At 44.1% G+C, this 25,213-nt stretch overlaps 1 protein-coding gene and 1 long non-coding RNA gene across 6 annotated transcripts in view; one reads left to right on the top strand and one right to left on the bottom strand.

The window, feature by feature from the left end:
* Positions 1–17,612, bottom strand: part of UBR4 (ubiquitin protein ligase E3 component n-recognin 4) — a 132,376-nt gene extending 114,764 nt beyond the window's left edge. For 3 of the 5 annotated variants that reach the window (XM_060626241.3, XM_060626245.3, XM_060626244.3), the window contains exons 1-11: positions 17,387–17,611; positions 8,544–8,641; positions 7,218–7,321; positions 6,322–6,451; positions 6,070–6,209; positions 5,459–5,561; positions 5,196–5,337; positions 4,912–5,036; positions 1,305–1,429; positions 647–706; positions 371–561 (exon numbers count right to left, since the gene is read on the bottom strand). In XM_060626241.3, coding sequence (XP_060482224.3) covers positions 371–561; positions 647–706; positions 1,305–1,429; positions 4,912–5,036; positions 5,196–5,337; positions 5,459–5,561; positions 6,070–6,209; positions 6,322–6,451; positions 7,218–7,321; positions 8,544–8,641; positions 17,387–17,562 — 1,394 coding nt within the window. In that variant the 5' untranslated portion in view covers positions 17,563–17,611. Of the gene's footprint in view, positions 1–370; positions 562–646; positions 707–1,304; positions 1,430–4,911; positions 5,037–5,195; positions 5,338–5,458; positions 5,562–6,069; positions 6,210–6,321; positions 6,452–7,217; positions 7,322–8,543; positions 8,642–17,386 lie in introns of all 5 variants that reach the window. The other 2 variants (XM_078452300.2, XM_060626242.3) reach the window with 1 other exon arrangement.
* A 141-nt stretch (positions 17,613–17,753) lies between these two features.
* On the top strand, positions 17,754–21,127 carry LOC132673553 (uncharacterized). The gene is made up of 3 exons (XR_009608100.3): positions 17,754–17,877; positions 18,201–18,372; positions 18,443–21,127. It is a non-coding gene; the product is annotated as an uncharacterized LOC132673553 (long non-coding RNA).
* Positions 21,128–25,213: the final 4,086 nt, after the last annotated feature.

The following is a 25,213-nucleotide window of genomic DNA, read 5'->3' as shown; positions in this document are numbered from 1 at the left end:
AACATGGAGCCCACCTGGGATTCTCTCTCTCTCCCTCTCTGCCCCTCCCCAGCTTGCGCACGCTCCCCCTCAAGATAAACGAACGTTAAAAAATAAATAAATAAATAAAACCCCTGAAATACGTTACACACACATTTCCCCCTCTTATGGATAAGGAAACAAGATCAGAATGAACGATTTATCCAAAACGACACAGCTATGATGTAGAGACAGTGGATGATGGTCATCACCTTAGTCATTAAATTCAACCAAGTATGAAGGCAAATGTTTCCATCGATGCGAAGACAAGAGGGGTTACACCAGCTCCCCATCAAGATAAAATGGCAGGCAAGCAAAACAAAACATAAGTAGCAATCGAGTAGACACATACCCTTTTCCAGGCCCCAGTTTAGGAGAGCCCACTCCCTCTTTTGTGCGAGAAAGGATGTCTCTGACTCGGAGTGCGGCCAGTGGGTCTTTCTCTTTCCCCTTATCAGCCAAGGCAGTAGGGCTGAGGTTCAATATGAGGAAAAGACTGTTTAACAAACACCAGGCACCCAGCAGTTGGAAGTTCTGATAGTGCTGTTAAAAAGGCACAAAAGCAAAGTATGAACACAGAGATCTTACAGGCTGTGAGACAGGAATGTAGCAGAGACACATTTCTTACCTCTCCACCGGCCCGGCGGGAATTGCTGATCGCTTGTCCGATCATGTCATATATTTCAAGCTGCACAACATCAAACATAACAAAAAGCTGAGCAAGCTGTCATATTTCATTACAAATGTTAATCCCACCCAAACTCATTTCGCTCATAAAATTAAATGTCCTCAAGGCACCTTCTAATGATACAATCCCATCACACTTTCCTTGACCTGCGCATGGTGTTGACTACTCTCTATATCCAGCTCCTGTGTCACCTCTTCAGAGGTGTCCCCTGCCCCCAATCTAAAACAATACCCCAGGCCCACATCAGATCACGGCTTACCACACTGATTCATCCTACATGCTTGGCATTCTCTGCGGCTATCTCGTGTATCGTGTGTCTTCACTAAAAGCGCACTGACACACAGCACGCCTTCAACTATGTGTGCTGACTGAATGACTCCTCGCTCACAGGGTCCACTGCCAACACGAAGATGCAGTGTTTTCTGCAGAGTCAACCAAGCTGCCAAACACGCCAAACACCTACCACTCAGACCTGTTACCCGAGCGGAAGGGTTGGAGAGCACTCCGTGTCCTTTGCTCTACCCGGGAAGAGAGGGGGGCCTGACCCTATCTCCTCACAGAACAATGGCAGTGCCTGGGTCCAGATGGCATGGCTTACACATTTCTGGACGATCGTAGCCGCATCGCTCTCGTAGTCGTCTTCTTTGGAGCTCGTGGACCCCGTCCGCACCTGCTGGGCACTACCCACATGCAGGATGGCCATGCAAGTTGCCACACTCACGCCTGGAGGAAAAAAAGAAAGATGCACGGATTCGAATCATGGCAGTCCCACGAGCCCACCAAAACAGAACCATAAAACAACCTACCCAAAGGTAATTCCATGATTTGATCACAGACAGTAAAGTCCACAGGGCAAGACTAAACAGCGATACCATGCGATCCAGCAATCAACACTCCTAAGTACTTAGCTGAATGAGCTGAAAACTTCTATCCACATAAAAACCTGCACACAAATACTTATTGTAGCTTTATTCATGGTTGCCAACAACTGGAAGCAATCAAGATGCCCTTCGACAGGTGGATGCAGTACCACAAACTACGGCACACCCATACGAGGAGTATTATTCGGCAATAACAAAAAACGAGCTATCAGGTCACAAAAAATCACGGAGGAAACTTAAATGCGGGATCCAAGCAGACTGCTTCTAACTTTAGGGCATTCTGGAAAAGCTAAAACTATGGAGACAGTGAAAAGATCAGTGATTTCTAGGGAGCAGGGGTAGGGGTAGGAGAGAGGGATTCCTGGGTAGAGCACAAGGGACCGCAGAGCAGTGAAACTATTGTGTCACAGTGATGACGAATACACGACGTTATGCATTTGTCAAAAGCCACAGAACTGTCTGAAAGAGAAATCCATAATGTAAACAACAGACTTCTCAGATGTTAATAGTGTATCAACAGTGCATTCATCGATTATAACAAACGTACTGTTATTAATGCACTATGTTAATGATGAGGGAAACCGTACTGGGGACAGAAGGTAGATGGGCACTCTGTATCACCTGCTCAATTTTTCTGTAAACCTAAAACTGCTTTAGAAATAAATATCTATTGGGGCGCCTGGATGGCGCAGTCGGTTAAGCGTCCGACTTCAGCCAGGTCACGATCTCGCGGTCCGTGAGTTCGAGCCCCGCATCAGGCTCTGGGCTGATGGCTCGGAGCCTGGAGCCTGTTTCCGATTCTGTGTCTCCCTCTTTCTCTGCCCCTCCCCCGTTCATGCTCTGTCTCTCTCTGTCCCAAAAATAAATAAAAAAACGTTGAAAAAAAAATTTAAAAAAAAAAAAAAAAAAAAAAAGAACTAAATATCTATTAACTTTAAAACTTTAAAGACATCACAAGATATCTTCAATTTTTTCAAGATTACAGGGAAAAACATTCCACTCTTGGTGTTCCTCAAAGACATCAAATCCTTGTCTTTAAGTCAAATCCCAGGCCATCAAATTTCAACAAACCAACTCTGGGATTTTAATCCGACTAAAAATTTTTAAGGATTCTTTAACCATTACCAAGTATACTGACGGCCATGTAATATTCAAGAAATTCCCTAATAATTGAAACAAACCCCAACTTAAAAACTGCAAAAATCGGGGCGCCTGGGTGGATTGGTCGGTTAAGCGTCCGACTTCAGCTCAGGTCACGATCTCACAATCCGTGAGTTCGAGCCCCGTGTCGGGCTCTGTGCTGACAGCTCAGAGCCTGGAGCCTGTTTCCGATTCTGTGTCTCCCTCTCTCTCTGCCCCTCCCCTGTTCATGCTCTGTCTCTCTCTGTCTCAAAAATAAATAAACGTTTAAGAAAAAAAATTAAAAAAAAAAAACTGCAAAAATCAAAGGCAGAGGACAAGGAAATAAACACTGGAACTGGGCTGGGAGAGAACGTATCTTCACAGGTATCTTTAGCTTGCTATTCCTACTGCTGCTGCCCTAGCTTAGGCCCTTAATGTGTCTCGCCTGAATGACTATAAAAAAAATCCTAACAGAGCTTCCAGACTCCAAATTTCTCCATGCCAAAATGTCCTGTGTACTGCTACTTGAATGTTCTTCCTAAAATATAGCTCAGAATCTTCAATGGTTTCTCCTGTCTATAGGACATAAGCCAAATGACTTAGACTGCATTTCTCTCTCTTTTTTTTTTTTTAGAGACAGCACAAGCGGGGGAGAGGGACAGAGGGGGAGGGAGGGAGGGAATGAAGGAGGGGAGGGGGGAAGGGGGAGAATCTTAAGCAGGCTCCGTGCAGACACGGGACTTGAGCCTACAACCGTGGCATCATGACCTGAGCCGAAATCAAGAGTCGGATGCTCAACTAACTGAGCTACCCAAGTGCCCCTAGCCTGCATTTCTAAGACCTCTTTGATTGTGTCCTTTCTTTCCCACTGTACAATACCCACTAAGCACATATCCTCTCCCCCTGCCCCTCCTCTCCACACACACTGATACAGTATGTGCCCCCAGACTCTAGGACACTCTGAGTCCTGCTTCTGCCTCTGCCTCTGCCTAGGGATAGCCCTACTGAAAATCCACCTGCCCTACAGGTACATCAACAGAACTTCTTCATTACTACTGCTTTACCCAATTCCTATTTGCATCCAGATGTTCAAAATAAAGCTGTTGGAAGAATATAGGGAGATGATCAACCTCAGCAATTTCGTGATGGTCCCCAAGGTCAAGTTTCCAAGACTGTTCAAATCCTCACTCAGAGAGGCAAGTAAACAAAGGAAATTGTTATACCTTCCAAGACATACCAGGACTATGCTATTTGAAATCAAGGATCAGTGAATTGGGGTAAAAAGTCACTGTCATAACTTAAAAGTGAGTGAACGCCAGATGTCAGGCCCCACTTCCAAGGCAGCATGATCAACAGGAAGAGAGGAGATTTTGTGGGCGCACGAAGAATAATCAATATAAACAGATACCACCTGTTCCATGAAGGCTTCCTCAAACCTGCTCCCACAGCAAGACTCCCTCTCTCTCTACTTTGCACACCCAGCCGTGCTACACTCCTCTTACTGCTTTTTGTCATCTCCTGTTTTATGTCATACCCTGCGGTCCTAACTGTTCTCAGTGTAGGCTCCTTGAGGGCAAGGATCAGATACTGTTCATCTCATGTCATACCCTGCGGTCCTAACTGTTCTCAGTGTAGGCTCCTTGAGGCCAAGGATCAGATACTGTTCATCTCAATATCCCAACAGCACTTGGCATTTTGCTTTACACAGACATTTACTATCTGCACATACTATAAAATCAAATATGCACATGATAACAACACCAGCAGTGGAACAACAAGATAATTTACAAGACTCCTATTGAGACCTCATTTCACCTAGATGAGACATTAGATGATCCTCAGGGGGAAGGGCACAAGTCAGGCGGGGAGAGCACTCAGAAGGATCTCATGGTTGGGACACCTGGGTGGCGCAGTCAGTTAAGCATCCGACTTCGGCCCAGGTCATGATTTCACAGCTCATGAGTTCGAGCTCCGTGCTGAGCTCTGTGTTGACAGCTCAGAGCCTAGAGCCTGCTTCCGATTCTGTGTCTCCCTCTCTCTCTGCCCCTCCCCTGCTCGTGCTGTCTCTCTCTGTCTCAAAAATAAAAAAACATTTAAAAAAAAAATTTAAAAAGCAAAAAGAAAAAAAAAGGATCTCATGGTTTCCAGAAAGCGTACTTGTACTTGACTGACAAAATGAGAACAGACATCATCACCTCTCACCTGCATAGAGACAACTTAGGCTGAGGACTGTCACATCTTGCAGACGAGAAGGATTGAGAGGCTCCAACACAGGTAGAGAGAGGGTATCCAACGCCATGGTAACATCAATCACCAGTGAATGAAAACTAGAACATAACAGAGGAGGAGGTTAACAAGAACGTCTCTGTCAATCCCTTGCTTCTTATTCTGATCACTAAAGAAAGTCGGCATGCCACAGAAAGCTAACCGGTTTCTCTTTCCGAGGGCAGCATCAGAACGTAAAGCACACAGCCTGAGCCCCTTACCCATTGCGAACAGCAGTGGCATCGGCTACTGTTGCAGGCATGATGAAGAAAGAATTGGCCAACACTGCATCTTGAAACCGATTGATGTAGCGCAGGAAATACGGTAGGTTCAAACACACACGCAGCAGCTTCTCTGAGCCACCTGAATCAACGACAAGGCTCAACCTTACAAACAGGCCTCTGTCTGCTGCTGGATTCTCTTCCTCGTATGAAATTTTGGAAAGCAGAGAAACCGGCTTTCCGACGATGATTAAGAGTCTTACCAAGCTCTTGAAGACTAGCCACGTTCTGAGCTATAAACACATTCTTGGTTTTGACAGCAGAGGCTTGATCTGTGGATGACTGCTCCTCATTTTCTCCTTCAGCCTAAAGAGAAACAAAAGGCACGTGAAAGGCCTATCATGACACCACCAGCTGCCGACTACAGCCCTGCAGTCAGAATCGAAACAAGCACCCAAACGAAGCAGCTCTACGGATACTCCTCAGACTCCCCAGTTAGTGAGGGGCAACTCCCCCTCTAATGTAGGCAAAATACAAGTCAGTTTCCCAAGAAGAGAAAAATATATATATAGCTTTAAAATATATATATTCTACAACCAGTACAGAGTGTGATACCTTTGACGGAAAAATGTACGTGCTCTTCACGTTTATTTGCACTGAGAAATTCAGAAGAATGACCATCCAAAGAGTAACAACAGTGGACAGAACGTTAGGGTAAGTTTTGCTTTTTTCTGGTTTGTATTCTTCTATTTCTTTCTATCATAGGCACTTAATCACTTTATGTCGCAAACAGAAGATGCATTTGTTACTTTTTTCTAGTATTCTCATCTTAACAACTTCCAAGGGGTGAGGACATTTGGCTGGAGTAACTCACCGGAGTCTGTGGACCTACGGGCGGCGATGCTACAGTTCTAGGGTTGAAAACTGACGTCAGCTGATTCAAAAAATTCATCTGTACCTCCTTCTGCCTCAGCTCTGGGCTTACTGGTGAGGCCAGCTCTTTCTGATCTTCCACTGTAAATATAAAACCAAAAACAGGATGAGCAGAGTACCGCTAGAAGGCAGAGCGGGAGAAAGTTGGCCAGGGAAGCAGCCAAGGAACTGGGTCTGGCAAACGAACGCTCACCATCTGAGAGCGTCTTCACTGTTTGTGGCAGCTTGGCGGATTTCATCATGGCTGTGAACGTGATAATTTCAGTCCTGTCTAGTCGGCTACAGCCAGTGCACAGGCCCTTGATTAGGAGAATCAAGTGTTTCTGAGAAGACAACAAATTCAAGTATGTCTTTTAGAAGATGCTACTCTTTTGGGACTTGTAACTGGCACAGGGCCAGATTGAGCTTGCTAGCAAGAATAGAAATGAGGAAAAACACTAAAGCAGAGATCACAAGCTGATGGTCCTCAGACCACATGTGGCTTGCAAATTTGTCTCATTAGTCTCAAAGTGTTGCTGTTGGATTTTCAGTTTTTTATCTGAAGTTTTAGCTAACGTTTTAAAGCATGGAAGTTTTAGCATTCAAATCCAGATTTCTTATCTCTCTTGATAATCCCCAAGATAGAGCAACTGAGTCTCCACCCCTGCCTGGCAACAATCGGCTGGAGCCACACAGCGACTGGCCCTTAATAGCTGTGGCTGGCACACTTCACTGATTTTGTTACTGACCTGGTCCCTGGAAACGTGACACTCTGCAATCCTTGCAAAAGCCTGTGCAACCAGAGGAGGTTGGCAAACCACAGCCCCAATTCAGCCCACTGCCTATTTTTGTAAATAAAGTTTCCTGGACCACAGCTTCGCTTGTTCATTTACGTATTGTCTGTGGCTGCTTTCACACTACAAAGGCAGAGTTTAGAAGATAGAGACTAGTTGCAACAGGGACTGAATGGTCAGCAAATTGTTTACTCTCTGGCCTATTACGGGAAATGTTCACCAACCCCTGCTCTCTGCCACCCCTTCTCCACCATTCCACTAGTCTGTCAAAGTTCTACTTCGAAAGAAGGGCCCCGGAAGAGCCCGACACTCTCACCTGGGACACAGCGCAAGCCTCATCTGGATTCTCCAGACGTAGCAGAGAAAACTCAATCAGGACTTTGCAGGCTGCTGCCACGGACTGAAGCTGGTTCCGGGGAACTGAGAAAGCAAGTAAGCTTTACTTAACCTCAGACTGCTACAGCTTGCTTCAGCCTCACAGTCAGTACATCAAAACCAGACAACCATTGAGCTCCACATGTCCGACATTCCCGATGTCATTCTATGACAAGAATCATTCAGAACCAACAATCTAAGGCGCAAACAAAGGCATCCTGGCACTGACAGCCATCCACTGCTTTTAGATCAACCTATCTTATATTTACTGGAAATTAATAATAATAGGATATACATCACAATAAGTACCAAGCACTTCAAACATACTAATCCACTTAATCCTTAAACCAATTTTAAGAGGTAGCTATTATTGTTTCCCTCCCCCCTCCTTTTTCTAAACAGATAAGGAAATTACACCAGAGATGAAATGACTTGCCCAAAGTCACACAGCCACAAGCAAATCCAGGAAGTCTGACTCTGGAGTTCATGCTCTCAACTATTAGAACATACTACCTCTTCTTCCCCATAGGTTCTAAATGCCTTTTGCAAAGGGCTTCCTACACAAAATTTCTTCAAGCTAAAACTGATTCTTTCAACAGGAACAGCGCCTATAATAAACAGCACTGGACACCTGAAGATTACTGAGCGACCCTATACCTTCCTTTCATTTTACATGCGTAGCAAACTATTTAAGTAAACAAATAATTACAATTCTTCAGAACTATCTTAGGATTTTTTTAAAAAAGAGAAACGCAAAAATTCAGAAATAGTGGAAAATAAGGGTAAAAAAAAGTTTAAAAGAATGGGAACTGAAACTGAAATCCCTTGAGATACCAGAGAACACAAAAGGAGAATTTACTTTCTCACCAAACCAAATAAGGAATAATAGAGCCCTCGTCAGTGGCTGCTAACCCCAGGTCCGTATCCACCCATCCGCCTCGACTCCCAGAAATTAACACGCTAGTAATTACACGTGCATGTGTGAAATCAGTAAAATGCTTTTGATTAAGAACGGAAGGAAAGTTAACTTAATGGGTTATAAAGCAGGTATCCAAACCAAGTGGTTTTTAAAGCCCCCTTGATTGGCCCAGGTAAAGGAACTTCCAGAGCCTTATCAGACTGACAGCAGTTTCCACCACTGGGTGAACAGGTTAAGAGTGCTAAAATACAACTTCATTAACAACCTGTTCAGACACCCTACAAAGAGGAGACACAATTCCCCTATTCCCAAGCCCTCGGCAAGGAGTAACAAGAGTAGAATACTTACTGAGGCTGCAGACTGTTGTAATATAGTGTGTGGAAAGTGCAACAAAAGAGGAGTAGAAGGGCTCGTACTGCTTCTCATGGTGCAGGATTTCGGATTCGCTGCAAAGAAAATAATTCAGCTAGCATTTATTTAGTGCTTCCTGTCTGCCAGATGCCCATCCGCTTTACAGGCATTGCCCTACTTCATCCTTACAGCAACCCTAGTTGAGAGGCACTGTTACCATCCCTATATTCAAGATTGAGAAAGTGAAGCTTAGCAAATTAAAATCAAGCACCTTGCTCAAGGTGTCAGACTTAGTAAACAGCAATGGCTAAGAAGCAGGAAATATTTTCAAACTCACTTAGAATTTTAAAAACACAGGTAAAAACATAACAGGATGCCATTTTGTCCTGTATTACTGGTTGGCAAAGACCAAAACCTAATAATGGCATGTGTTGGCCAAAAGAGGGTAGACCAGCACACTCAAAATACTGTAGTGGGAACACAGGTCATGGTAACCCATTCTGAAGACCAAACAAGGCCAGTCCATAACACAAATAACTTAAAAAGAATAACAATGCAGGCAGAAATCACCTGATCAGTGCTAAAACCTAAAATTTACCAGGTACCAGAGTTCTCCTATCTCCACACCTCCCCACATCCCCAACCAGGACACAGCTAAATCACAACAAATTCAGGGATTTTAGCCACATCCCCTTATCTTTAGCTGAAGAAATGTCCTCTTCTGTGAAAATCTGGGGTCCACCTAGGTCTTAAAGCCGTATACATTTATGTCATTCTATCAAATCAGATCCTAATCCACAACCCAAGAAACAAGAAGGCAATGAAAACAAAATAAAACAAAATGTTTCTTATTAAATGGAAAGACTAGAGGGCTGTGGCTAAATAGTTTTTTCAGTCAGTTAATTCTCCAATAAGAAGGATCACACTGGGAAGGGAAATGTACACAGTCAGGACTCTATCCACCTGCCAAATCAACACAGGAGCCAAAAAGACAAGTTCAACACTAGGGAGGTGCCAGGGCGAGTGATGAATCATCTCAAACAGCACTTAAGAGTCTGGCATTGCAAACACTCTACTATGTGGGGATTTATTGAGGATAAATGGTGATTTACCAAAGATCAGTTCCTTATCTTGGAATATCTTTCTTCACCAAGAAAAAATATTTATTGAGCACCTATCACGTGCAAGGATCTTCCTGCCCACCAAAGATCATTTCTATGATGGACAAAAAAAAAGAGGAAACAAAAACCTTTAAGCACCAAGTGACGCTCAAAGTTTCTGGTGACCATCACATTTGGTACATGCTGGTATCCTACTCAGCATAAAACGCCCTACTAAATCCCCTACTTCTACCTCACTTACTTAGTTCTTCCTTCATTTCCATCCTTACATTTTTTTAGTCATTGTTCTAAAGTTTTCCCACCCTGTAATTTGATGTATTTTACAGAGTCATTTACCCTCTCTGTTTTATTTCAAAAGTTCAGAGGTGTTCATCCCCATGTTTTTCAGCTGAGCAGGCTTACCAAAGCTAAAAGAAAAACTGCCCACCCAAAGGATGAACTTATTCTGTTTCTTTCATTCCCATTCAGATAAAGAAATAAATTCAATGGGGCGCCTGGGTGGCTCGGTCGGTTAAGCGTCCGACTTCAGCACAGGTCATGATCTCGCGGTCCGTGAGTTCGAGCCCCGCATCGGGCTCTGTGCTGACAGCTCAGAGCCTGGAGCCTGTTTCAGATTCTGTGTCTCCCTCTCTCTCTGCTTCTCCCCTGTTGATGCTCTGTGTCTCTCTGCCTCAAAAATAAATAAGCGTTAAAAAAAAAAAAAAAAATAGGGGCGCCTGCGTGGCTCAGTCGGTTAAGCGGCCGACTTCGGCTCAGGTCACGATCTCGCGGTCCGTGCGTTCGAGCCCCGCGTCGGGCTCTGTGCTGACAGCTCAGAGCCTGGAGCCTGTTTCAGATTCTGTGTCCCCCTCTCTCTGACCCTCCCCCGTTCATGCTCTGTCTCTCTCTGTGTCAAAAATAAATAAACGCTAAAAAAAAAAAAAAAAAATTTTTTTTAAATAAAAATTAAAAAAAAGAAAGAAATTCAAAATAAGAGAATAAACTCATATTTATTTAATTGCCTGGTTCAATGTTGCGCCATTGTGATTTAACCAACCTTCCTTCCTGCCGTAGAAATACACAACTGCCTTATTCCAATAAAGAAACAAGAACGCACTTTGAGGAAAGATGGACCTTGGCATAGAAAAAAATGGAGCACTCTCAGGCTCCGCTTACAATTTGCTTAGGGCAACTAAGGATAAACTAGGGGAAATTAATTTGAAAAGAAGAAGGGAGTAGACATGTGGACATGTGGACCTGTGGTCCAAAGGACCATACCTCTTGATTTTAAAGAAACAAGTGTATACGAGTCACCTGATAAAGACTTGCTGCCTCCCTCATTCCCCAAGAATCTGAGACATCAAGACACCAGAGGATGCAAAGGAATGGAAAAAATGGGACAAAGGGCAAGAAGTTAGGTAGGAATGGGGAAGAATGAAGACCTGAACACAAATATAACAAAGAGAAAGAAAAATAAAATTATAGGTAAAAACATCTCTCTCCTCTGGGCAGTCAAGCTATCTTCCTGAAACATCTGCTTCTTCTAACAAACATTCCAACAGCAGCACTTGGGCTGAAAGACATGGAATGGGAAACATGTATATTCCATACAAAATAAATGTGAGGCAGAGTACAAAGGAAAACAGCAGCTACGCAGCCAGGTCAGAGAAATCCAATTTGACATGTAAGTAAAAATGAACTGGCTTGGGTCTGGAAATATCTAGCTTTTTTTAGGAAAAGGGAGAAATCCAAGAGGACAAAATAAAAGACTAGGGATTCACCTCCCCCCTCCCTCCTAGATAACATACTATTTATATCTTTTTTGTAAACTCCCCAAACCCCTTTCCCTTCATCAGAATCATAAACCCCCAAGAAGAGAATCCATTATGCTTGTTTATGGCACTTACAATCAGGAAACAAATAAGCATAATGAATACATTGAAGAATAAAAACACTGGGGCACCTGGGTGGCTCAGTCTGTTGAAAGTCCGACTCTTGATTCAGGCTCGGGTCATGATCCCAGGGTGATGGGATCCAGCCCCAGACCCCACGCTGAATGTGGAGCCTGCTTAAGATTCTCTGTCTCGCTCCCTCTGCCCCCCTCCCCTGCTTGCACAAGCGTGCACAAAAAGTTTAAATTTCTTCAAAAAGAATAAAAGCATTAAAAAATATATGCTCACTGAACATCTGCTGTGTGCCACTAGTACTTAACACATGTTAACCAAAGAACTAAAAGCCTTCAGATACCTTCCTCACACTCTTGACAAACCTGTGGTGAATGTGACACTAAGACATGGAGACATTAACCAGCCATGAGGACTAATCGCACCATTTTGCTCTATCATTTGGTGGCCAGCTTTTTTTTCTCCCCCTGTAGGTCAATCGTGAACTTCAGTCCTACTGCATGTAAATTCAAAAGATCATGACATTAATGTATCCTCTTCTCCCTTTTAAGATATTTAGGAAATGACAGAACATTATCTAATAGGGATGTTTGTAACAGCTTCTGCCTTCCCAAGTAGGTCTCTCTGGCCTAAATTTTATAGAACACCTGGGAGGCAGAGACAGAAAGAGATTCATCATTAAGGAGGCCAGAGAAGCCTAGGAAGGGCTGGCTCACGGGAAAGCAGCGTTTTCTTTTCTTTTCTTTTTTTTTTTTTTTTGGTAATCAAGGGTCAATGACAACTATGGTCACCAACATATCTTACACAGAGTTAAGAAAGGAATGCCGTATTTGATAGTACCTTAAAACATAAGGCTACATTCAGCAATTATCCTAATCAATCCCAAATATGGCATGTGTTCTAATGAGCTAGTTCTAGCTCCATTTCTGGTCTGGAAAAGTAAGAGCACTGAAAAGATTTTCAATCTTTACTACTAAAAGACATGCTAGCACAGACAGTAAAAATAAAAATCAACTCCTCTTTAAGTAAACTCAGATATGTTTTTCTTTTAAAAATCTAAGGATGCTTTTTTATAATTAAAAAAAAATGTTTAACATTTATTTATTCTTGAGACAGAGAGAGACAGAGCATGAATGGGGAGGGTCAGAGAGAGAGGGAGACACAGAATCTGAAATAGGCTCCAGGCTCTGAGCTGTCAGCACAGAGCCCGACGCGGGGCTCAAACTCACGGACCGCGGGATCATGACCTGAGCTGAAGTCGGACACTTGACCGAATGAGCCACCCAGGCGCCCCATATAACTTTTTAAATGTTTATTATTTTTGAAAGAGAGACAGAGTGTGAGTGGGGGGAGGGGCAGAGAGAGACACACACACAAAATGTGAAGCGGGGCTGCAGGCTGTCAGCACAGAACTGGACACAGGGTTGGAACTCACCAACAGTGAGATCATGACCTGAGCCGAAGTCAGACACTCAATCGCCTGAGCCACCCAGGTACCCCTCAAAGGATACTTTTGAAAGTATGCTTCCAAGTTTACCCATGTGAATCTATTCCTCCTTTGTCTTACAGTTTGGCTACAAAATCAAACTTAATAAACAGGGTTAGACCTAGGAATTCTGTTTATCTTTTCTTCAAACCCAAAGTTCAAATGCAACTATAAAGGTATGAAAGAATAGAGACAACAAGTAGAATGGTAGGGCACAAAGGAGTCTCAGGGCAAGTTATCATCCCCAATGATCAAATGGGGAGGAATTCAATGAGCAGGCTGCCAGATAGGAAGGAAGAGCTGGCCTGATGGAGTCAGGACATCTAAAAGAGAAGCAGAGGGGCGCCTGGGTGGCGCAGTCGGTTAAGCGTCCGACTTCAGCCAGGTCACGATCTCGCGGTCCGTGAATTCGAGCCCCGCGTCAGGCTCTGGGCTGACGGCTCGGAGCCTGGAGCCTGTTTCCGATTCTGTGTCTCCCTCTCTCTCTGCCCCTCCCCCGTTCATGCTCTGTCTCTCTCTGTCCCAAAAATAAATAAAAAACGTTGAAAAAAAAAATTTAAAAGAGAAGCAGAGAGTGCAGATTGCAACAGAAAAATAGAAGGTCCCCGGAGGCAAGGAAGAAAAACATGGCAGTCAAGACAATAGAAAGGGAACCACAGATGCAAGAGGCAAACCCAAAAGTAAAGTAGCAGCCTAGGCCGGTAAACCTTTGATTACCTACAAAACAAAGCCCACCACAGCATCTGTATGGTGCTGATCTGGTCCTATACTCGACAGCCGTAATCCTATATAAAGGGAATACTTCCATAATTCTTTCTTTTTTTTATTTTTTTAAAGTTTATTTATTTTTGAGAGAGAAGGGGGGGGGGGGGGGAGAGGGAGAACATGAGTAGGGAAGGTCAGAGAGAGAGGGAGACACAGAATCCGAAGCAGGCTCCAGGCTCCAAGCTGTCAGCACAGAGCCCGACGCGGGGCTCAAACCCACAAACTGTGAGATCATGGCCTGAGCCGAAGTCAGACACTAAACTGAGCCACCCAGGAGCCCCAATACTTCCATAATTCTTACATCTTCATTTCTTTTTTTTTTTTTTGAGAGGTTAAAAAAAAAAAAAACTTTTGAGAAACAGAATAGCAAGGCACTAATTTTTGTGCTCTAAACCAGGGTTTGGCACTGTTTTCGTAACAGCCCATATTTAAGAACAGTTTTTGCAATTTTTTTATGACTGGGGAAAAAAATTTAAGGCTACTTTGTGACATGAAATATCATATGAAATGCACATTTCAGTGCCCATATATGAGATTTTGGAACACAGCCACACCGGTTCACTTACGTACTGTGTAAGGCTGCTTCTGCCATACAATGGCCAGGCTGACGACTCCACAGAGGAAATACAGCCTGCAAATATTTGCTCTCTGGCCCTTTACATAAAAAGTGTGTCGACCTCTGCTCTATACCAAACTGAACACTTGTACATTTGGTTGTTTTTTTAACTGTAAAGAACTTGTCAGCCAAGTATTTCTTCTGACAACTTTTCTTACGATCACAGGTTTCAAAATTAACCAAGCCACAAAAACCGGAACCAAGACTTCAGGGATCTTGCCTTACAATTAAAAATTTTGTTACTAAAACGTGCATTAGTTTGGATTTGTTTTCTAAACCGTGAAGAGAGTTCTTACTAATGCCTACAAACACAGGCAACTCTAGGTCACCTTAGGGTGCAGGAGGGGGCCCTGTCCCTTATTTGGCAAAATTCAAACCCAGTTTGATATATTTGGTTTTGGCTCCTTCTACAAGCTGAACAGAGTTGTTAAACTGTTAGTTTCAAAAAGATGGGTCTGGAATACCGGATGAATGGGAGGGTGTCAACAAATGACTTTATAACCTACTCAGCTCATGTTACAAAAACATAAAAGCAGGGGCGCCTGGCTGGCTCAGTGGGACACGCGACTGTGATCTCAGGGTTGTGAATTCAAGCCCCACATTGGGTGTGGAGATTACATAAAAATAAAATCTTTAAAAAACAAACAGGGGCGCCTGGGTGGCGCAGTCGGTTAAGCGTCCGACTTCAGCCAGGTCACGATCTCGCGGTCCGTGAGTTCGAGCCCCGCGTCAGGCTCTGTGCTGACAGCTCGGAGCCTGGAGCCTGTTTCCGATTCTGTGTCTCCCTCTCTCTCTGCCCCTCCCCCGTTCATGCTCTGTCTCTCTCTGTCCCAAAAATAAATAAAAAAACGTTGAAAAAAAAAAATTTAAAAAAAAATAAAAAAATAAAAAAATAAAAAAAAAATAAAAAACAAACAAACGGGGTGACTGGGTGGCTCAGTCGGTTAAGCATCCGACACTTGATCTTGGCTCAGGTCACGATCTCATGGTTCGGGAGTTCGAGCCCCCAGAAGGGCTCTGCACTGGCAATGCGAGGCCTGCCTGGGATTCTTTCTCTCCCTCTCTCTCTGCCCCTCCCCTGCTAGCACTCACTCGCTCTCTCGCTCTCTCTCTCAAAATAAACATTTTTTAAAAATTAAAAAAAAAAAAACACCATATGAAAAAATGTTCTAAAGAGTAGAAACTTGTCCATTGTAAGTAACATTATGAGCATAATCAAGAAAAATGCCAACAAAGTAAATGTTTAAAACAGGTAAAAAAGAAGCTACAGGAGTGCTTGGGTGACTTAGTTGGTTAAGCATTCGACTCTGGGTTTCAGCTCAGGTCATGAGCTCATGGTTCGTGAGTTCAAGCCCTGCATCGGGCTCTGTGCTAACAGTTCAAAGCCTGGAGCCTGCTTGGGATTCTAGGTCTCCCTCTCTCTCTCTGCCCCTCCCCCGCTCACGCCCTCGTGTTTTCCCTCTCTCCCTCTCTCTCTCTCTCTCTCTCTCTCTCTCAAACATGAATAAACATTAAAAAAAAAAAGAGGCTAGGGGCGCCTGGGTGGCTCAGTCGGTTAAGCGTCCGACTTCGGCTCAGGTCACGATCTCACGGTCCGTGAGTTCAAGCCCCGCGTCGGGCTCTGTGCTGACAGCTCAGAGCCTGGAGCCTGTTTCGGATTCTGTGTCTCCCTCTCTCTGACCCTCCCCTGTTCATGCTCTGTCTCTCCCTGTCTCAAAAATAAATAAAATGTTAAAAAAAAAAAAATTAAAAAAAAAAAAAAAAGAGGCTATATAACTTGAGAACAGTATCTTGATACTTGTTTACATCTTTAGAACATTCCTGGCTTAATAATTAGATAGGAAAATCCATCTGTAAAGTTAACTGTGAAATTACCAAACCCAGTCGCTATTTAAAAAACAAACAAGCAAACAAACAAAAAAAACCTGAGCCAAAAGCATCACAAACCTAACAACAGGCACTATAATAAACATTTTGTCAAGTCATGGGCCTCCCTTGAGTAATAAATAGCAATTTCTAACCTTCTGGGTCACATTAAGATATACCCTGGTTGGCAAGAAGCTAAAATGACCCAGTCAGCAACTGCAGATTGTTCTAGTAAGGTTTGGCTAGTAAAATAAAAGAAAGACTGCCTTTTTAAAAGCATGTCTACCATTAAACCAATGGAAGACTCCTCTGAACAAGGTTAAGTCAGGAAAACACAGGCATTCTGTTATCACGGCCTTGTACGAAGACAACTATCACGAACTAAGAACTTTGTACAAAATGACAAAACGATGTGATAAAGCAATACATAATCCCGTTTGTAATAAGGTCTGAAGATATTCTACTGCGAGAGCGCCCGCGCGAGAGCGAGGGCACTGTTTCCGTGCGAAAATGACCTCAGTCTAACCCAGAAATGTTTTCCATCAAAGACCGTTACGGTAGCAATACACAATAAGCGCAACCTGAAAAGAAAGTCATCAGTGGTCACTAGTGGCTTCAGTCACATTAACAGCACGTGCCCCCAGTGATTACAGCACCACGGAAAGACCGTTATTAAATTATGTGGCAGATCTCCAATTTAAACCCCAGGCTCCGCTCCGGCCCCGGGTAGGGGGATGAGGACGGGCTAGAAATGCAAACTCATCAGTGCTTTGACCTCAACACCGGGGGCAGCCCCGAGGACATTCCCCCAAGAGCGCGAAACATCTCAAAGTCACTCCCAAACGGGTCCGACCACGCCCTCTCCAGAGGGCGTCCTCAAAAGTTTTGCTCGGAAGGGAAATCGAGGCACAGATAATTTACAAGGGCCGGCGGAAGGAGCCCTGGACAAGCCCTCATCTGCCTGGATCCGGGAGCCCCAAAGCCGCGGCTGGGGCGGGGGTCGCCAAGCTTCAAGAGGCGACCTGGGAAGCGGGTCCGGACGATCCGGCGCGCCCTCCCCTCCCCCTCCCGGCGCCCGCCTTGCCGGGGCCGCCGCCCGGTACCTCTCGATGACTGAGGCCACCAGCTGCGGCAACTCCTTCATCTCGAAGGCGGAATAGGACGCAGACAGCAGGGGCCGCACCGCCACCTCCCAGCCCGGGGTTGTGCTGGACCCCGTCGCCGGGGCCCCGGGCGCCGGCGCCGGCGCCGCCGCCTCATCGCCGCCGCTCGTCGCCATCTTCCGTCGTACTACTGCGGCTCCCTTCGGGGGCTTGCCACCGGCCCAGCGCCGCCTCCCGGGAGGGGGCGGAAATGACGCAATCGTCGCGTCAGACTGCGCGACGCAGTCGCCAGGCAAAACACGCGACGCGCAGGGCGGCCTCACTCTGCTCTCAGGAGAAGCTCGGCGCGGCGTGGAGGCGGGCTCGAGGAGCTGCGCCTGCGCAGGACGTAGTGCTTTGAAGGAGGGCGGGGGAGCGTTAACCTCCGCGCCTGCGCGCTGGGAGTCGTTTCCCGAGGTAGGAGCAAGGTGGCTTCGCGGCATCCGGAAAAGGTGAGCTGGGGGTTTAGTTGAAGTTGGCAAGACCAGGGCAGCCCAGTAGACTATGCATCTGCGGATACGATGGTCCTGGCCCGAGATAGCTAAGGACCAGAGTCTAATCACTCACCCGCTTGCTCCCTCTCGAGTGACCCCCTTAATAGTGATACTACAGCACTTCGCACTCTAGACAACTTTGTACTCCCTACACCACGTCTCGCTATTGCAGTCACTAGTCTTACTTAATTCGCGCTCAGAACCCTTTTGCGTTCTGATTACCCTCACCAGTAGTATTACCAGCCAGCATTTACATCGGTCTTTGCAATCTGCCCCGGCAGGTTCTTTTTTCCCCATTTTTCTACTAGCAAACAAGGAACTTAAATTTTAATAACGGATTTTTGCCGATAGAGCTATCTGGGTTCAAGATCTAAGAGGGAAAAGCGGTTTGACCAGTTGACTCCAGGAAAGGTATGCGTGCATTGAGGACAATCTTCGCGGGGGTGGAGGGGTGTCGGTGGACGGCATCGAGCTCTAGGCCCTGTGACCCACAGTCCGCCTAAATAAAGATCATCATCGCAAGAACTGTGGACGGTTTGAAGATCCTGAAGCCCTGAAATTCTTCCCCAAGTTTTGGAGGAGCTACTGTTGTTTTGGTGTAACTCTGGTAAATAAATTGGTACCTGATGATCAATCTGCACTTTCAGTAAGAAGGTAATTGATTGTATGTCAGGAAATAATAACAACAGCAGAGTTGTTTGTTTTTTTTCTTTATTTTTGAGAGAGAGCACAAGCGGAGGTGGGGCAGAGAGAAAGAGGGAGAGAGGGAATTGCAAGCAGGCTCTGTGCAGACAGCATAGAGCCACACACGGGGCTTGGTCCCACAAGTGGTGAGTTCGTGACCTGAGCCAAAACCAAGGTGCCCCACAACAGCAGGTTTCTTAAACATAAAAATAAAAAAAATAAAAAACAGAGAAAGAAACTTCTCCATAACATACCAAATACTGCACCAGTTCAAGATACTGAACCAGAGTCCTAAGGAAAAAGCTTGAAATTTTTTTTTCAAGCTTATTTACTTATTTTGAGAGAGAGACAGCATGAGTAGGGACGAGGGAGAGAGAGAGAGAAAGAAAATCCCAAGCAGGCTCCGCACCATCAGCACACAGCTCAACATGGGGTTCGAACCCATGAAACCATGAGATCGTGACCCAAGCTGAAACCAAGAGTCAGACGCTTAACTGACTGAGCTACCCAGGTAGCTTGAAATTTTACCCCTTGGCTTGAAATTTTAAAGTGGCTCTTGGGACATTAATTTCATTTTACCTGAAGTACAAAATCAACCTGCAGAGGTTCTCTTGGGGAGGTTTCAGGAAATAATAGAAGATCAAATGTTCCTGCTCTCCTCCTTCCCCCTCCACCTGCTGCTTGAAGGAGACATAGTAAAAAGATAAATGCGGACTATCACCGGGAAATTTGCACCTGTACCTAAACTCACATTACTTTTTACTATCTCTGGCTCATCAATTTGGAGAAAGCACTCCAGTTATCTTTCTTTACAAGCAGCATATTAGTTTCAGTATTCAAGGTTTGTTCTTGTGTTGCTTCAAGGTTTGGAATGGCATCCACATTGTAAATTTAAGTAAGCTGTGCACCTAATGTGGGATTAAACTCAGGTCCGAGGGATCAAGAGTTGCTTGCTCCGCTAACCGAGCCAACCAGGTGCCCTTCCACATTCTAAATTTAGATAAGAAAGGAACACAGTAAATAGGGTACTAAAAGAGACTTCTATATGTGACACAAGCTTCCAATACTGTAGTCCAGAAAATAAGATAGAAACTAAACAGTAATTTTTATGAATTACTAACTGAATGATTTAAAATATTAGTTTCCTTCTAATCCCAAGAGGCTGGGTTAAGGAACTAAAATTTTAAAACTTGTAAAAGAGAGCTATGATATAGTCATGTTACAAAAATGCAGTCAAGGAAAAATTAAGCAGCCGTGACTGAATAGTATTAATGTGGGAATACAGACAGAAGAAGTGTGATGAAACCTCCTGGGAAGTGGAAAAATATGGAAAACATAATATTCAATTGTATATTTATGATGTATACACATTAGCAGTTAAAAATACTTCAATCTGAAAACAATAAGAGGTCAGGGCGCCTGGGTGGCTCAGTCAGTTGAGCATCCAACTCTTGATTTCGGCTTAGGTCATGATCCCAGGGTCATGGGATCCAGCCCCGTGTCAGGCTCCATGCTGAGCGTGAAGCCAGCTTAAGAGTCTCTCTCTCCTGCCCCTTTCCCCTGCTCATGCGTGTGCCCTCTCTCGCGCGCTCTCTCTCCCTCCCTCCCTCTCTCTCTCTTAAGAAATAAAATCCAGATTCCTTGGCTTCACTCAGAACTGCTAAATCAAAATCCTTAGTAATAAAAACAAGAGGTCACTGTCACTGCAGGAACCTCAAAGACAAGAGATAGTGGCACTTTTATTTCAAAAAAATTCCATCTGATAAGAGTTGCTTGAAAGAAATCCTAGTAGACATTGTGTGTTTAGAAATGATTACATTGGGGTGCCTGAGTGGCTCTGTCAGTAAGCGTCCGACTTCAGCTCAGGTCATGATCTCACAGTTTGTGAGTTCAAGCCCCATGTCAGGCTCTGTGCTGACAGCTCAGAGCCTGGAGCCTTCTTTGGATTCTGTGTCTCCCTCTCTCTCTCTCTGCCCCTCCCCCACTTGCTCTCTGTCTCTTTCAAAAAATAAACAATAATAAACATTTTTTAAAGAAATAATCACGTGAATAAGCTGCAAGTGTTAGCACCCAGCAGCCATCAGAGGTGGCCAACAGAGGTCAATCTGTTCTTGGGCTTTTACAAAGTTATCAGAGCCAATAGTGCCTATTTTGTGGAAATTCCTAGTGCAAAACTGAATGCTGGAATGGAGAGCAGCTCCTTTTTGGTAATTCACAATGAACAGAGTTGGTTTTTGTTTTTGTTTTTGTTTTTAGTATCATGAATATAAGGAAATAGATTAGAAGCCTAATTCAATATAGTAATAAGATAGTCATTTGTAATCCACAAGTATTGATTATTTTTCCCATAATACTGCATTGTATATGGTATGAATTTAAAACAGCAGAAAATGTGCCTTGCAGCCTTCTTACTTTAAGAGAGAGGAGCAATCTTGGCAACTGTGCAGGGACTAGAATCCAATGTCAGTTTTACAGAATAGCAGGAAGCAAGACTTACAGGAAACTGAGGACGAAAAGAGCACAATTGAAATGGTTGAAATTATAATAAGGTGAATATCCAGATTTGCAACGCTGTTCTGAAAGCTTGACTGGCAAACTTCTACAGAATGAAGCTTAGATGGAGACACTAATTCAGCTTAACCCAAATAACTTATGTAAGATCACAAATATATCAGAAGAGTTTTCTTTCATAAAATGGTTTTTATATTCCTCAGACCTGCCATTGCCCATCTTTTAGGATTTGCACTCAGCAAAATTGTGGACTGTCACATTTAGAGACAGGAGGGATGAAGGATAAAGCAAATGTGGTAAAATGTTAACATTTGGGGAATCTGAGTGGAGGATATCTGAGAAATCTCTGTACTCTTCTTGTAACATTTCTGTAAGTCTGAAACTGCTTCAAAATAAAATTTTTTTAAAGTTTGTGAGTACTTTGCTTTATGATTAGGAAAACATGACTTAAGTATAATGATCTATGTGGCAGGTACTTAGCAGAAGGAAAGTCGTATACATAAAAATCTAGGAAAAGTGGAGTCAAGCGATTAAACTGTATCCTTTAGCACTACTGGGGGTGGGAGGGGGACAGGAGAGCTGCCCTGGTCAGAAGTGAATGTTCTTGGCAGAAGCACACTGACCATAAAGACCATGCAGAGAATATCACATCCTCTATTCTAACTGCAAAATAACCAGACTTACAATAGCATTTTAACTTATACAGGCTTTTTAAAAATAGGATACGCATTCCAACTGGCAGACATAAGCGTAACCCTACACTCTGGTTTATCACTCTTCTAGTCTAGCATATGGGATATACAACGTCACCAAAACCGTAAACCACTTATGTGAGTAAATGTGCCTTTGAAATGCTTAGTTTGCTTTACTGACTTTCACTCATTCCAATTGCATGTGAGGTGATAGGAGACAAGAGTGTGCGTCCAGGGCACCTGGGTGGTTCATATGGTTAAGTGTCCAACTTAGGCTCAGGTCATGATCTCACGGTTCACGAGTTCAAGCCCCACATCAGGCTGTCTGCTGTCGGTGCAGAGCTCACATCAGATTCTCCATCTCCCTCTCTCTCTGCTGCTCCCCCACTCTCAAAAATAAACATTAAAAGAAAAAGTGTGCTTCCATACAAATTAGTGGCTATTTTATAAAGACCGCCCCCCCCCCCCAAGTGTCATCAGTCTGTATACTGGGAAAGGCACCTTCCCAGTATCATGGATCAGAAATTTACATAAGCCTCAGTGCTAATAGAAAAATGGCTTCTTGGGCCTCCTGGGTGGCTCAGTCTGTTAAGCATCCGACTCTTGATTCCAGCTCAGGTCATGATCTCATGGTTCATGAGATCTGCACTGTCAGCACAGGGCCTGCTTGGGATTCTCTCTCTGCCCCTTCCGTGCTCATGTTCTCTCTCTCTCTCTCTCTCACTCTCTCTCAAAATAAAGAAAAATGGCTTCTTGGTTGGAGGTCAGTCTCAAGGTCACACTAATGCCTTCCGAGGAGGCGGGTGTGTGCACATCATTTACCTTATAAATCCTTACTGGAAAGATGGTCTAAATAATACAAAATAGACTTACCTGAAAGAGTATTCGATTGATCTCATAAAAATCTCTAATGGAATAACATTTAAGAATTTCAACCTTGTGGCCATTAAAAAAGGGTATGGGAAATCCATATTGCTAATATGGAAAGCTCTTCACCATACATTAAGTGATAAAATCAAGTTGCAGAACATTATGGAATCTGGAGAGGTATTTGCCAAATTGTTCAGTGGTTACCTCTGGGGCACAGAATGGGGGAAGGCTTTGAGGGAGAGACTCATCTTACAGTTTGGGGCATTAACTTTTTTCTCTTAGTCTTTTTTTTTATTTTTTATAAAGTTTATTTATTTTGAGAGAGAGCACAGAGTCGGGGAGGGGCAAAGAGAGAATCCCAGGCTGATAGCGCAGAACCTGACAGGGAGCTCCATCCCAAGAAACAAGGGATCTTGACCTGAGCCAAAACCAAGAGTCGGACCCTTAATCCACTCTACCACCCAGGTGCACCTATTAAATAGTCTTAAAATAGAGAACTTGGAGGGGCGCCTAGGTGGCTCGGTCAGTTAAAGCGTCCATCTCTTGGTTTTGTCTCAGGACATGATCTTGTTTCATGAGTTTGAGCACAACCCCCCCCCCCCCCCCCCAGCTCTGTGCTGCTAGCTTGGGATTCACTCTTTCCTCTCTCTGCCCCTCCCCCACTTGTGCGCACGCACGCGCGCACTCTCTCGCTGTCTCTCTCTCTCTCTCTCTCTCTCTCTCTCTCTCTCACACACACACACACACACACACACACACACAAATAAAGCAAAAATTTAAAAAACGTGGAGAGCAAAATAGAAGCAGTTCATACAAAGTACCAGTATGTCCTTTGTTATTGAAAGGTAGATGGTACCTCTGTTTACATTTTACAAACTTACGATAAAAGTGCACAGAACGTTGTCTACGTTCTTTTGATTATGCAGTAATTGTCAAGTTACGTCCAGCTTGGGGCTCAAACTCACAACCCCAAGATCAAGAGTCGCATTCTCTACCAGCTGAGCCAGCCAGGTGCCCCTCATCTGGCAAAAATTTTTTTAAAAAGGTTCTTCCCCTGAATGTTCTGATTCTGTAGTTAACTCATACTTTCCCCAATAACTGACTGCAGAGTCAAAGGCTAGGGAAAAATTATAACAAAAGCCACAAATTTTACATTATTCCCTAAAGGGACTGACAATCACTAAATAACTAGCTGCAAAATCTTCCACCAAAGATCTTGAAAGTGATCAAATAAAATTTAAAAACCATTAAAAATGCTGAAGGACTTACTTCTTTAAGTGAAACATTGCAGGGGGCTCCCAATTAACCTAATTATTGAAGAGAGAGGAAGCAGACAGCTCAAGGGAAACCGCACAGAAAAAGAGGAAGACCAGAAAAATCAGAGCACTGAGGGGCAACAGTTTCAAATGCCACAGGTAGAGGCTGGGTGAAGCCGGTCCCAACCAAGCACAGCTTTAAGACGGTGAAAGGTAGGAAATGACAAGATGGACGCTGGAACATGCCATCAGCGTCAGCCATTTCAAGCACTTGCTTTGCAATAACTTTCAGTAGAATGGTAATGATCAGAGCTGAAATACAGGGCATTTTATGAAACGGCAGAGAAGCCCTCCCCTTAGCTTGCTCTTTCAGATTCTGGCACATATGTAGGTAAATAAAAACCAGAATCTAGCAGAGTTGGGGGTGCTGTGCAAACAGGGCAGGCACCAAGGCAGTAGCTAACGACGCAGCTGCACACACATATATAGGGCAGTCAACATTCCAGCCGGCTCTCTCAAAACTAGGGCAGAATTTTTTTTTGTTTGTTTTAATTTCTTTCCTTCTCCCAGGACACTTTAAACAAACTATGCCTTGAGTCAGGATGAAAAGATGCTGGTTTTCTCCTGGAGACACCTAGATGTTGACTCACTCATTAAAATCAGTTTCAGAATTTTATTACTCAAGTAAAAGTAAAATGATGATCTTGTTTCTTCCTTCTCTATCATGATCTACCAGCAGCATATGACCACAAAAAGATTTCATTGTTTTTTTAAAGTTTATTTATTTTCAGAGAGAGACAGCATGAGTGGGGGAGGGGCAGAGAGAAACCGAGAATCCCAAACAGGCTCCTTGCTGTCAGCAGAGCCCGATGTGGGGCCCGAACTCAAACTTTGAGATCATGACCTGAGCCGAAATCAAGAGTCAGACACTTGGGGAGTCGGTTAAGCATCTGACTTCAGCCCAGGTCATGATCTCATGGTTCGTGAGTTCGAGCCCCGTGTCGGGCTCTGTGCCAACAGCTCAGAGCCTGGAGCCTGCTTCAGATTCTGGGTCTCCCTCTCTCTCTGCCCCTCCCTAGCTCACACTCACTCTCACTCTGTCAGAAATAAATAAACTTAAAAAAAAAAAAAAAAAAGAGTCGGACGCTGAATTGACTGAACCACCCAGCTGCCCCAGATTTCATTTTGTTTTTAAATAACACAACTCTTATATGATTGAATTGGCACGCTTCCTATTCAGATACACTCCATTTCTGCATAGCTTTTTGTCCCCTCTAATGC

This window comes from Panthera onca, chromosome C1 (genome assembly GCF_046562875.1).
Source record: "Panthera onca isolate mPanOnc1 chromosome C1, mPanOnc1 haplotype 2, whole genome shotgun sequence".
Taxonomy (NCBI): Eukaryota; Metazoa; Chordata; class Mammalia; order Carnivora; family Felidae; genus Panthera; species Panthera onca.
This window is presented reverse-complemented; position numbering and strand designations above follow the sequence as displayed.